The sequence below is a fragment of the Vicia villosa genome, linkage group LG1 (assembly GCF_029867415.1).
Source record: "Vicia villosa cultivar HV-30 ecotype Madison, WI linkage group LG1, Vvil1.0, whole genome shotgun sequence".
Taxonomy (NCBI): domain Eukaryota; kingdom Viridiplantae; phylum Streptophyta; class Magnoliopsida; order Fabales; family Fabaceae; genus Vicia; species Vicia villosa.
The window spans coordinates 152025542-152040611 of NC_081180.1; the positions used below are offsets into that span (position 1 = coordinate 152025542).

Genomic DNA, 15070 nt, shown 5'->3' on the forward strand with positions numbered 1-15070 from the left:
TATTCAGTTCACCCAACCGTACTTTCTTGCGTCATCCAACTCCCCTAACGTATCAATCTCTATGGACAATTCATCTACCTTAAACATCTTGAAGGGTTAAAGCTAACTAACCCCATCCAGTTTGGCTCAATGCTTTAGATGATTCTTGATGTCAAAATCTATTGCGTCTCAGATATAGGTCTTTGATAAACCTTAACATGATATTTAACATCTCCTATTAAGAATGACAACCTTCATTTTCAGAGTCAGCAAAGTGGGGGAAGTTAAAGTTCCTGTAGCTTGGGAGGAAGTGGGTGCAAAAGGAAGTGGGCAGAGTCACATTTTGCATCATCATCAAAGAAGAGAGAATCAAAAGAGAAATTGATGGAAGAAGTTCCCTCATCCAGAGAGCCCCAAGAGAGCTTCTTCGAGTCCGAATAAAAAATTATAGATATGACCTCGTGGGATGATTTATCAGTGATTAGGTGGGAAGAGTTCGAAATAGAATATATTTCTACCCTAACTAAGGAAGAAGAATCATCATTCAAAGAATTTCTAGATAAACTTATCGGGTCTATCATTCATATTGACTATGATAAAGGTAATGCTGAATATATGGAAAAGGTGAAGGTAAAGAGGGTAATAGGGAGGAGCGGAATCTGGCGAGAAAGAAGAAGTTTAAATGGGAGAGTGAAGGGTTTGATCAAAGAATAGAAATCATAATGATAAAAACTCATAGAAAAGAAGAAGGAGCAAACTCTCCTCAGTAAAAACTAATTCTTAAGGGAAATGAAAAGTTCTCTTGATGTTCAAAAACCCTTATATATATATATATATATATATATATATATATATATATATATATATATATATATATATATATATAGGGAGCATATCAAGTGAGAGCAATTTTTAAATGAGAGATGAGAGGAAGAAATATCAACCATTGGATTCATCAAGAGAGAGAAATTAATAGCCTCATTAACGTGTTAACATTCTCTCTCTTGATGAATCCAATGGTTGATATTTCTTCCTCTCATCTCTCATTTAAAAATGCTCTCACTTGATATGCTCCCTATATATATATATATATATATATATATATATATATATATATATATATATATATATATATATATATGAAAACAACCAACACACCAGATCAGCGGGATTGAGAAGTTGTTAGATCAACGACTGGATTTTCCCAAGGGAATGCAACAAACTCATGCGCACTCAAGCACACTAAGAGGAAGCAGCATACCCTAAGATGGTCTCCTAAAGCCACACGTAGGAAAAAAAAGAGAAACGTTTCAATAATAGGAAAGCATTTAATGTGCTTGCTTCTCCTTAATTTTATAATTGATCCAAATATTCCCACTTTTCTCCAAGGTCAGACACCAATTCTAAGAGGCCATCCACGACTTCGAACACTTCCCCTACTAGTTTTCACCCGGCAAAGCCTTGGAGGAAACTATTCTGAAACTACTATGAAAAGAACCTTTAACCTCGATTGGATATAGGATGTTACCTCAATTTCATAGGAAGGTAATGAAGGGTGTCACTCAACAATTACAACAACATATTATATTCAATCTCAATCTAAACAATAAAAATAACTCAAAAAAAATTCTCAATATCAACAAAACTACAAAAACAACAACAATAAACCTATTACATGCTTATCTCAACAATTACAACAACAAATAACATTCAATTTCAGTCTAAACAACAACAACAACAACAACAACAACAACAACAACAACAACAACATTAAACAAAAACTCAAAAACAACATTTTCAATCTCAATAAAACTATAACTACATCAACAATAAACCTTTTGCATACTTATCTCAACAAAAACAACATTATATATATAACATTCAACTCAATCTAAACAACAAAAAAAACAATATTTAAACCTCTAGGATTTAAGGTCTCAACGACAAATACAACAACAACAACAACAACAACAACAACAACATTAATGTAACATGAGTATTCATATTTCACGTACCAGATATGTGAAGAAATAGTCAAAGAAATGATTTTGGTCTTTCCTTTATGCAATTGTTGAATGATAGCCCTAAACAGATATCATCTTCGTATTTCTTTATTTTGTACGAGTTGGAAATGTTAAGGATATGGAGTTATGAAATGATGGTGACCGAGTTAAGGATGATATGTGTTTCGGGGCACTCATTGTTAAGTGAGATGATAAACTTCGTTAAGATTTTGGATGTGTTGTTTTAGGCAAGTGATACTGAAAAGTCCTACAAGCTAAGCTATATAAGAGTAAACTATTTCACTATAGCTGGAAATCACAACAGAGGTGAAAAGTCTAACATTTAAAAATAAAATATGAAGAAAGACGCCACTGTAAAATGAAATAAAAGCATAAACTACAATTACTAGGATCCGAAGCTTGTCCCTGAATTAGTTTTCCCCTCATTTTTCTAATACAACTGAGGGAATTGATGATTTTTTAAAAGAGATTTTAAAATATGGTGTGTCGGGAATTAGACCTCGGTTATTTATTGACTAATGTAAAAACTTTGTCATAAAATATATTATTTTTAGTATTGTGAATCCTCCAAAGGCCTTAAAGCGAATGCTTAACTTGAATCTAGACCAATCAAAATAATTCAATGTATAAAGTCAACACACATAAGATTTAACATACAACACTTACATGTCCAACACTTGTCACCAATGGCGGAGCCAGAAATTTTAGGGAACCTGGGCAAAATTTGTACTCTCTCTTTTATTAACTTTACACATTGTTTCTACTAATTTTGTCTAAAAATTTTGCCCTTGATTTTATCCAAAAATTTTACACTCTATTTTTATTAATTTTGCCCTTAATTTTGTCTAAAAATTATTAATTTTGTCCATAAGGTTGTCTAAAAATCGACTATTAGTGTGGAGAGTCGCCCGGACTCACTGGGCTATAGCTCTGCCCATGCTTGTCACTGCATCAGAAATCAGAAATCATCATCACCGATTCAAGGACTATGATGAACACTAATTCTGGTCCCAATATAAAATTATTATTATTATAATTATTTTTTTTTAACACATGCTTCCTCTTTAGATCTAGATTCTCTTAACTTTTTTTATAAGTACTGGATTCCCTTGGCTAATAAATTAATGGTTATTATATTTCTGGGACATTAGAATAATCTAAACCCATAATCCAAAATTGAATAACAACATGCAGTGGGGTTTGACCATTAATTTTTACCAAATATAAAAAACCAAAAGGGAAAGACAACAATAGAAACCATGTCTCAAAGGATGAATCTGTCTTTCTTTCACAACCCAGATTTGGAAGTGCTGCAGCAAGACACTTCTGAAATTTCCTTCCAATCATTTGGTGTTAATCATGACTATCCTCCCTCTCGTAAGATTGATTTCTCAGCAAGTTCGCGAACCCTGTTGTCTGCGAACTCGATGAAGTCATCTCATGCTAAAGAAATATTGCAGAATAATAAGATGGATCAAAAGTCATATATAGGTGTAAGAAAAAGGCCTTGGGGGAAATTTGCTGCAGAGATCAGAGATACAACAAGAGGAGGGAAAAGGGTTTGGCTTGGAACCTTTGATAGAGCTGAAGACGCTGCTTTAGCTTATGATCAAGCTGCATTTTCAATGAGAGGTGATAGTGCTCTTCTCAATTTTTCAGTTCAAAGGGTGAAAGAATCTTTGCAAGAGATTCAATATGATTGCAGAAAAGGATCTTCACCTGCACTTGCACTCAAGGAGAGACACTATAACCAAAGAAAGTTATCATCAAAAGGTGTAAAGAGTAATAATAAATCAGGAAAACAAGATCAATCAGAGGAATCATCATCATCATCATCATCAAGTGTTTTGGTGCTAGAAGACTTGGGAGTTGAATATCTTGAGCAACTTTTAACTATGTCTGACCAAAGTACAAGCAACAACAGCTACTTCAAGTCAATTAGTTAATTTCAGTAATTTTCTTTCATTTTTTGACCTTTTTTCATTCTTGTATTTTTGGATTTTATACAACATCATTTATGAAGCTTCTGCTTGTTTAGGTTTTGTATTCTCTTTTTTATTTTTTATAAGAAACAAATTTTATTCATAATTAGAATTCAAATAGTAATAAAACCAAAAGAAACTTGACAAGTACTTGTATAATAAGTTGACCGTATTGTTTGGAAAAACAAAAAATAGAAAATTTTTTTTGATAGGCAATGATTTAAGAAATCGCACTAGGGATGCAACCCTTACAATAAAAAAAACTCTAAGAAAAGTTGAACTAATTCAAAGGTAGTTTATACCAATCATAAAATAACAAGCAAAAATGTAATGTGTACAAACTACAACTCTCCAAAAAAATAACACAAAAAATTATAACACTAGATTTCTTTCAAGTATCCTACAACATTGATATATCTACACTCTCCAAAATAAATAACTAACATATTTGTCATAACATTCTAAACCGAGGAACAGATGAATCAGATATAAACTATAAAGTTTCACTTTTGTAACAAAAAATTAGAATAGATGTATCATGTATGTATATAGTTTTCGTCTACCTCTTCCTTTATAATCCAAGACAACATGAGACAGTCTAAGACAAAGACATCACATTTAGGACATAGAATGTGCCACACACTTATATAGTATCACATAAACATACCATATTGAAAAATATATATCTAACACTTCTCCAAATTTTTGTCTGCTTATAAGAAAATCAAACATGCAATTACATGATTTAAAATGGTGTCAAACTCACTACTTTGATCTACTTAATTAAGTCATAGATAGAGATATATCTCCCTTCCTTTAAATTCCTTCTCATAGCATAATATAGTATGATTCTATCACTTACTCAATATTGACAAAGATCTATCTTCCCTCTTTTGGAAATTGGAAACCCTTATTTGCCCTATCTGTGTTTTCTTCTTTGAGGCAGAAGAACCTAACCTAGGACCCTTCATTAGGCGTGAGTACAGGTCAATGTTGGCGATGGCGGATGGCGGTCCATGGCGGAGAACTAAAATCCCACCATACCGGCTGCTTTGGGGTGCTGTTGTACCAGATTATGGCCGAAAAAACCGCAATATCAGCAATATTTACCACTGTGGCGAGCTCAAAAAATGCCATGTATTTCCGCTATAGCAGTCATGGCACCGCTCTTTGATAACACTGGTGCAGGACTGCAGGTATTGAAGTAGTATTGAAGTCTCTCATTTTTGAGGTTTCCCTGCGTGTATATCTTTGCTGTCAAAAAATATGGTTAGGCATATTCATCATTTGATCTAACAAACTTTTGATTGTGAGATTCAAGCCCAATAAGATTTGAATCACAAGAAAATGCTGTCAATTTGGAATCTTACACTTTTCCTATCATTTTGAATTTTAATGAGTCTTATATATAGCTTACATCTGGGAACTTTAATATACTCAAGTTCGTAAGAAAAAGTGAATAACAAAGGTAAGAAAAATGGAACAGCTTAGTCCCAAGAGAAAATAACACAAATATCCGGCATGAAACTATGGTTAGGACAATGAAACCAATTTCTCGCATGAAACTACAAAAATGATTGACTGAAAAGAAGGGAAAGAAGAAATCAAGCCAACCTTGTATTCAGCTACCAGCAATATATAGTGATTTCTGAAATAGTATTAATCTGCGGAAATTCACAGCATTGATTAGAGTTGGAATTGTGAGAAAAGTAAATAGTGTTGTTTTGTTGAAGAATCAGAAAGTTAGGGTTTAAAAGAGGCGGAGCAGGAATCAGTTCCATGTCGGATTCTCACAGGGTGAAAAGAAAAAGCCAACAATATAATATAATAAAAAAATGAATTTAAAAATTCTTTTCTAAAAAATAAAAGTGAGAATACATTGAGCACCAGCTGCGATGCACTGGTTCGGGTACCCGGTACGAGTATGGATACGGAATACGGTATTTTTAAGAAAATTAAATTACAGATACGCCACTATATATTTATTAAAATATAATTATAAAAATAAATAAAATTATTACATTGTTAAAAAAATAATATGAAGGAAATATATTATTGAAATGATAACAAAATATTAAACCTAAAAAATAATTTGTTCAAGAAGGTCAAGATCAATAACATAAAATAAATCACAGTTATCAATAATTCATAAAGGCTAAAATTTGAAAGTTGATAGCAGCGGCACAGACACAACACAGTTAGACAAAAATGTAAGAATATATAATTGATTTTTTACCTCTTATTTTATAAATAAATTAAAAACTTAAATTTAACTCACTAAAATAGCTTGAAATTGTATGTATCGAAGAAAAAAACTATGTCTTTTGTATGTATGTGTACCAATTGTGTACTAAACATGAAATAAAAAATAAATAAAAAAAGTACAGATTTGGTGCGTACCATATACATACCATACGCGTACCAGTACCTAATACGTATTCGGTAGTGATACTTTGCCAAAAACAGTGTATCCGTGTTTCACATAGCACCAGCAATATTTAATAAGGAAAAAAAAGCTACTGAGTATAATAAATGAAATACTTAAATAGCCATCATAATTAGCATTATGATGTTTAACAATAGAAAAAATATCAAAAACTGAGTCTCCAAAACTACCACTACACAGAATTTAGCTTTTGTGATAGCATGGTCATTGACCGAAAATGTTAGTTTGAATTGTTCAATATGAAAAGAGAGAGATAGACTCCTCAATAATTTGTATGTTAAAAAAAGACAAATGAGAAGTTATGTCATGGACTAAAGGTGACTAAAAACTGGAATTAAGGTTGAGTGACGCAGGATTAGATGTAATGTCAGCAGAGCCTAAATTTGTACTAGATCCAATACGTAATTAGCTAGGTACAAGATGGTTCACAAGTTTTTTATTTAATAACAAATCAGAGAACCATATATTAAAAAGAGAAAAAAAAAACTTAAGTTATAGGAAATAGCAAAACGAACAAAGAGAACTAGAAGTGTAAGAATACCAAACAAAACAAATACAGAAGCCGAACAACAAAACAGAAGAGTTAAAACAACAAGAAGTTACAAGAAAAAGAAACACAAGGCAGTCAATCTAACAGTCTAATATATCCTAAAAACTCGGAATCAACATACTTTCGGAGAGAGTAAGTTTGAGGGAGGTAGATACAACATAAAACGAGAGGAGACAACTGACCCAAGCAACTTAAGCAAACTATGCTCCAGTCAGTCAAAGAAACGAAAAAAAACGTGAAGCATGAGTCTTAACCCCCTTTCAAGCCAAACTAATAACCTTTGTCTTCCAGTGATTAAGCGCCAAGCTCTCTTGAAAATATTACCTTATTTTGTATTTTTCAAATCGTCTAGACCGTTGAATGTCAGATTGAAACAAAACTTAAGGATGACAGGCCGCCTAACCTGTAACACCCTAAGTTTAATAAATTATTTTATTTTATTTATTTTAATTTATTTATAATTTTTATTTAATTATTATATGGTGACAATTAAAATAATTGAGTGGTCGGGGTTTGTGATATTGAGAGGAGAGTGTAAAGAGTAATTAGAAGTTGGTAGATTTTATTTAGAATTATTTAATAATTAAAATAATAATAGTTTATTGTGATTTATTTAGTTTTGAGAAGATTTACCCTAAGTATAAGATTAGGAGATAAACTTGGAATTGAGAGAAGTCTATCAATACATAGAGAAAGTAAAAAGACGCAAAGACTAGGAGTAGAAGGTTGGAGCTTGAAGAAGAAGAACACACAAGTTAAAGAATCATTTTCTTGCTAGGAATTAAGGTAAGGGGGAGAACAACCTTAATAAATAGTATATGCATGAGAGGTAGATATAGGAGTCCTTAACCTTCAATAGGGTATTTTATATTGATTAAATCAGAGATTTTGTGTTGTTATGATGTTGCTGGCAGAATTGATGATGAATTTTCATTTATGATTATGTGTGGTTTTACTGCTTTGAAATTGTAATATTTTCCACCATTGTTGAAGGTTGAAGCTTTGGGGTTAATATGTTATCAAGAAAATTTGAGAATTATATGTATTAAATTTTTGTTTCAACCATTAAATAATTGTAGTACATCGAATTCAGAGATCGGGGATTTTTACGGAATCAAAATTGGACGTCCGAAAGGCCTCCAACAATGAAAAACACAGAAATTTTGTATTCTGCAGTTAGTGTGAACATATACCTCGCTTAGGTTGATGGATACTTAGATGTTTGCAATATCAGACTATTTGTCCGTTTGGCGTCGACACACACGTCACCTAGGTCGACGCATAAGTCCCATAGGTAGACGTATGCTCCCTAAAGGTCGACACATGCTGGGCGTAATTTGAAAAATTATCGTTTTGACCTATGTTGTATTCTCCGAAGATTTTGGCCATAACTTTTGAGTTGTAAGTCCAAATGAGTTATTGTTCGAAGCACTGGAAAGCTAACGGAAATTATTATCAAATGAAATTGTATTTAGGGGATGACTGTGTTGTGATAACCTGAGTAATTGATGTGGATTACATGGATTGTTGATGTTATGGAGATGATGAGGATTGATAACTTTGAAATTATTTAATAATTATATTACGATGATTTCAGTTGTGTTATGCATTTGTGATTGTGATTATGTGATAATCCGGAGAGTGGATTAGGAGAGTCGTTAGTGAATTATGTTAGGACCTGAATGCATTGACATTGATATGTATGATTCATTCATCATTTAAGTTGTAACAAGAGGCACGTTCGCTAGTTTAGAGACGGGACTAGTGGTTTGTCCCAAGCTTGGAGAGGGGGCTCATGGGTTTAAAGGGGGATTCGGTTCCTGAGAGAATCAAATATTGAGTTGATACCACATGATATGCATCGAGTTGCATAGTTAAGTTACATTGCATAAATGAGTTATATGCATATTGTCGATTTCAATGTGATTGATGAGTTAGGTGTGAGAATGTGTTCTGTGATGTTGCATGGAATTATCTGTGGAATATATATGTGTTTTATGCTATACCTTGTAGTATGTACCTCTTACTTTATTAATGTGATTTTTCACCCCTTTATTGTTGTTGTGGTATGTGCTTCTTTTCGGAGTACTGATACGCAGGTAACTGAGTAGCTTCTTAGAGCAGATGATGGCGTAACACTGTTCTTCTTTTCTTTTTTGTTTTACGTTTTAAGTTACATGCTCTAAATTGTAACACTGGGTGGGGTGGAATTTTCTTTTATTATGTTATGTTAATTAGAGAGTTTATTGTTGCACTCTCGTTATTGTGATAACTATGTTGTTTTAAGGAGATTTTTACTTTATTTGTTGAGTTTTAATAAAGTATTTTATGAGACTTATTTGACTTTGCAAAATGTGTTTATCTATATAATTTTGCTGCGACGATAACCTAAGTGAAGGTGAGCATGCGATGACAGGTGTTGAATATTTTATTTTAAATTTTAAATGTTGCAGAGCATATATGTTTGATGTCATGTAACATCCTAAGTGTTAATATGTGTTTTCTACATGCTTTAATTTATAATAATAGGCGCAAGATTTTTAGGGTGTTACATCACCCTCCTAAAAACTATATATTAAATAGTTGAAGCAACCTAACACTAAATAATGAGATGATCAACTGAATTTATCTGCCCATCAAAACACACACCCTGCACTACCAGATCCAGACGCATATTATGGCTTTAGAAGATTTTGCCTTATCGACAACCTATTATGAAGTAAACGTTCACTAGACCACTACAATTTTAAAACACATCCAACTCTTCCAAATCCTAGAAAGCCCCCACAACACCCTTTCTAACCAACAATCTCTAACCCTAGCCGAATCCAAGAGGATATCATAAGCTGATCTAACTGAAAAACCTTTAACTAGTTTCCAGCCCAAGAATCAGCTCGGCCTCGCCTAACCACTCAAAAAGAATTTTTAGTGGGTAATGATTTCTTATGTTGTTAGTAGGTCAATATGACCTAGATACACGACAACTGACACTAGACATAGACACATGACATGTATTAGAATTAGTGCCACACATAGGACATGTATTAACTAAATTAACATGACACGTATTAGCTAAATAATAGAAAGGAGAATGATGAAGTAAGGCTTTTTAAGCCATCCGAGATTGATTCGAATCCAAAAATTACATTTTAATATTTTCCATAATTTTCTATTTTATTTTTGTTTTGGATTAAAAATTCATTAGGATTTCTTTTTCTATTTTAGATTAAAAGCCTATTAGGATTTATTTACTTATGAATCTAAACATTTTTGGCATGAGTAAAAGATTATCTTTTAATATGACAAAATTCAGTATTTTTTAACCGATCTGTTTCAAAGTTTATCTAATAGATTTTGCATTTACAATCTTGTGTTCTCTTTTTAGGTTTAGCGTTTGCTAATTCCTAATATTTCCGACCGCATAAGAGATGCTCTATTTATATAACTGGTAATACAATTAGACTTTCTAACATACTTCTATTGAAATATCTAATTTGTCTCTCTAATCTAACAAACTGATTTTAAGGGTATATGTAAATTAAGTTCCCAATTACATTCATAAACAAAATCCCGAACTAAAATGACACACTTTTCTTGCCCATTAAAGCTACTGAAACGAGTGTATGACAAAGAGATAACCTCACTGCACTGCATCATACAGTGTGCTACTGTTACCTCAAACAGCAAACTATGGGAAATGAACTCACATAAATTTAAGGCCATCAGCAGCTTCCAACACGAAGAAAATGGATCCGTTTGTTCTGTCTTTTTCAAAAATGATTTTTATAGTGTTACATAATTTTGAGAAAAAAAATTTTATAAAAAAACTTTTTATAAAAACTTTAAATAAAATTTTTTTTTGAATAGTTATTCTTAAAATTTAATTTTAAGTATTTTATTTATTTTGAGAAAAAAATTTGGATATAATTTTTAAGTTATTTCAAATAAATTTTTATAAAAATAATTTTTGAAATACAATTTATCGAAAAAATTACAATTTTGACTAAGTTTTGATCTTTAATAATGTGTGCTTATGTTATAGGATGTTAAAATTAATATTTTATTTTAGAAAAAAATGAATATAAATAAATTTGTAATATTTTAAAAAAAAATTTAAAAAATCTATTTTTAAAAATAAAAAAAAATATTTTTCTTTAACGCTCAAACAAACTGGTCCAATATTATGCTGGAAATTTAATATTTGAAATACTAAATATGAACTAAACTAGATTTTAGAATACGTTGAAATAGTCTGCTACCCCATTGACCACATGCCCACATGGGTCTTCAATAAAGGACAAAATAATTTTATTTGTCTCTTAATTAATGAATTAATAAAGTAATCTCTTAATTTTATATATAAGACTCCATTTCTTTAGCGCTAAGGGATCTTATTATACAAATTTCTTAAAATAAAAAGCTATCAATTTAAATATAATGTTTAGTCTAGTATTTTAATAGTAAAAAAAAAAGTGATGTCGTGTATTAAAACTTAAGATTTTGTAAATGAATTTCTCTGCATAACGTACCTACTAATTTGACTTAAAGAAAAACACTTTTGTGAACTAATTGGTTATATATTTTTGTCAACTTACACCAACATGCTAACTCATGAAACAAATAAAATTATAAGTAATAAATCAAACTTCTTATTATAATTAATACTTACATGTATGTATTCGGTTCCTGCGACCCGCCAGTGCTTCAAGTGCATGTCGTGCAATTCCTTGTCTTCTGTACAGTTGACACAAATCCAGTAAATATCATGAATTTATTTATACTTGCAAAGAAAAAACAGAGGAAATAAGAGTATCATCAAAATGAATAAAAAAAGAACAAAGGTTATGAAGATATTATAATATGAGATTAATTAATACGTACGCTTTTTATGCTCTCGTCCAAATCCTATTCATCAAGATGAAAATTGGAGAAAGAATTAGAGAGAAGAGATTCAAAAAAGAGCACTGAATTGATTGTTGTAAATGACAATTTATACAAAGTGATATGCTGTGTGTTTAATGATAATTTAGAAAGTAGTGGGAGGCTATATTAGTTATAGGTGCACTAAAGGAGGCTTTTACATTCATGAACATTGAAAAAATCGATACAGTGTTTGGTTATGAGGTGGGGCTGCGCCTCCGTGCAAATTCATTTGCCTCACGTGGTACATTTACTTACTTTAGGTTTCTATTTGGTAAATCCATTTACTTTTCTCCTCCTAATTTCATTTTTAAATGACACTAACATTGTAAGGTAGGAATTCAATAAAGCACACCAAATAAAGAACTTTAATATTTTAAAGTGCTTTGAGCTACTAAATACAAAGTCAATTTTCAAGAGGGTTATTGATCGCGTATGATTTAGTATGTCTAATGAATCTGACTGTAAGTGCACAGTCTTATCGCGTAGCCTTAAAGATTATCGAATCTCAAGGGATTAAGAATCAATTTACCGGTATCTAATTGTTACTACGTAAATCTAAGGCTGGTTATCTGATTGATTAGGATTAGAGGGGAACTAAGGGAAAATAAAATCTAACTTAAATTATTAGTGAGAAATACCGGTTTGCAATAGTCGGACTTCGGGAATTTAGTAAACTATTGACGCAAGTCGTATTTTTAAAACATCTTTATGTAGAAATCATCAATTTAAAAACCTTCTTCTCACACTCTCATGTTTATTGATTAAGATCTTATTATTAAACCTAAGTAAGCGTTCTCGCTATGTCAATTAAAATCTAAAAATAATTTTGAAAACAAATGAAGTCTAATTATCCTTAAAGCGCTCTCGTTGTATTTAAGGTTAATGTTCAATTCCTACTGTCTAGTTAAAACCTCAAACTCTTATTGATTCTAACTTCTATCCGCTTTTTACTCTCGTAACGAAACAGATGATAATTAATATTAGAAATTGAAACCAGAAAAATACTTTCATAACAAATACGCCAATAGTGTTACTAAACCCCCTAAGTTATGTGACCTTACATACCGGTATAATTAATTTAGCCGGACATAGTCTTGAACGTCAAACCATAACAGAAACAGCAGATTGACAGTAATCGAAACTTATATTCAATAAATCAAAGTAAGCAATAATTATGACTGAAAATAAAAACATGGGTTAAATATGGAATTTGAAACGGAAAATCTTCTAGTACCAAACGAAAGCACGCCTCCACAGACTGGTAGGCTTTGCTTTGATCCGGAACACAAAACAGTTGCAGAAAATAAATAAATAAATAAAACATTAAAACAAAGTCTGAAAGCTATGAAATAAACTAAGAGGCAATAGGTTTCCGATGTAGAAAACTATTGCTAATTGGGTAGGGAAAATAGAACGGAAACTCTGAAAGTAGCTGCTAGAAAAATAAATGCTGTAAAACTTGACGAAGAAGAAGAAGAAGACTTTTTGCTGATAAATGCCAAGTATTTATATTGCTCGTATACAACTAGGTTTAGAAAATGTAGGAGGAGTTTTCGTGGCTTCAGTCTCCAAGACTCAGTTCAAGGAGAAAATTTAGGAAGGTCTGGAAAGTAGAAAGATTCATTGGAAGCCTGGAATGTAAGAGAAAAAAAACTAGGGCGTGTGACTAATATCATGGGTGTGTGATTAACGTCGGCATTATTTCCTATTTCCTATTCCATATCATCGGCATTATTTGCTCTGCCTTGGTTGTCTTGTATGTTAGCATCAGCAGCATGTGCATCAATATCATAAAGCTAGTTGTTCTTGTTGTCTAATCTGGTGATGGAAACATCATGCAAGATGACACTCTAGACTTTTTTGGTTCGCACCATAAGGTTATATCTCCCATCTTCCCTTGCCTTAATAAGACGACCAGCTCGACAATTGTTAATATCCATAAAAATAGATGGCAGTGAAGGCAAGTTTTGCAGCCTGTCCCCTAAGTCTAGGGCTCTAGCTATCGCGGTAACCAACCATCCGATACAGAAAGGTGTATTTCCCTCTCTTGACACAAGAGACTGAGTATGGTCCATGAGAAAGGTACAAGCATTGATCCGGAAATTTGCTGTGAAAACACAGTGGAAGAAGTACAACTCCTTGACGTTGACTTTGTTGTTGCTTGTTCTTCAAAAATTGGTGTTAGCCAAGACGTGGTGGAAGAAGCGGATGCATGGATTATGGATGTGAGTTGAATAGCGCATGTCGGGATCGACATTTTCTTCACCGAACACACGCTGCCATATCGCATATGACATTCCTTACCAGTCCACCTTAGGAGGAATTCGGTAATTAACACCATCTCCACGAGTGAACTGGACCATCTCGCTCAAGGCCTCCTGATTCACGGTGTATTCTTGGTTAAACAACTGGAAAGAAGCGGCCCCGATTAGATTCTGAGTGGCGTCAATAGAAGTGTTGTAAGCGTATGAGCTTAAGAATTTCAGTGTTAAAGCCTCATATGTGGGTAGATAAAATAAGATTAAAGTAATTAAAAAATAGGAATTTTAAGAAATAAAAATAAATCTAACTTTAAAGCGTGGGTTGTCTCCCACACAAGCACTTTGTTTAATGTCGTAAGCTTGACAGACTAAAGGTTAGTTTTGTGATTCGGCGGGAAACTCTACGAGCTTAAGACTATCTGAATAGTCTCTGTTTTCAATATAATGGTAATGCTTTAGGCGCTGCCCGTTTACAATGAAATGATCACTTGACTTTCCTTTAACTTCGATGGCGCCACTTGGAAATACCTTAGTGACTTCGAATGGACCAGACCATTCTGAACAAAGTTTTCTAGGAAAAAATTTAAGTCTAGAGTTAAATAAGAATACCGCATCTCCTTCGTTGAACTCTTTTCTAGAGATACATTTATCGTGCCATTTTTTATTTTTTTTCTTTATAGATCTTGGCATTTTCGTAAGCATCTAGCCTAATCTTTTCCAGTTCATTGATGTTTAATAATTTCTTTTCTCATGCAGCAATGTAGCTTAAATTTAGGGTTTTTATGGCCCAATAAGCTTTATGCTCAATTTCCACCGGCAGGTGGAATGATTTACCATAGACAAGCTTGAATGGTGTGGTTCCTATAGGTGTCTTATACGCTGTCCTACATGCCCATAATGCTTCA

The 15070-nt window shown here is 32.4% G+C and overlaps 1 protein-coding gene across 1 annotated transcript; it reads left to right on the forward strand.

Moving 5' to 3' along the window:
• The first annotated feature begins 3262 nt into the window (after window positions 1-3262).
• Window positions 3263-3949, forward strand: LOC131657532 (ethylene-responsive transcription factor 1B-like). Its single transcript, XM_058926920.1, has one exon. The coding sequence runs from the start codon at window positions 3263-3265 to the stop codon at window positions 3947-3949; it is 687 nt and encodes a 228-aa protein (XP_058782903.1).
• The last annotated feature ends 11121 nt before the right edge of the window (window positions 3950-15070 follow it).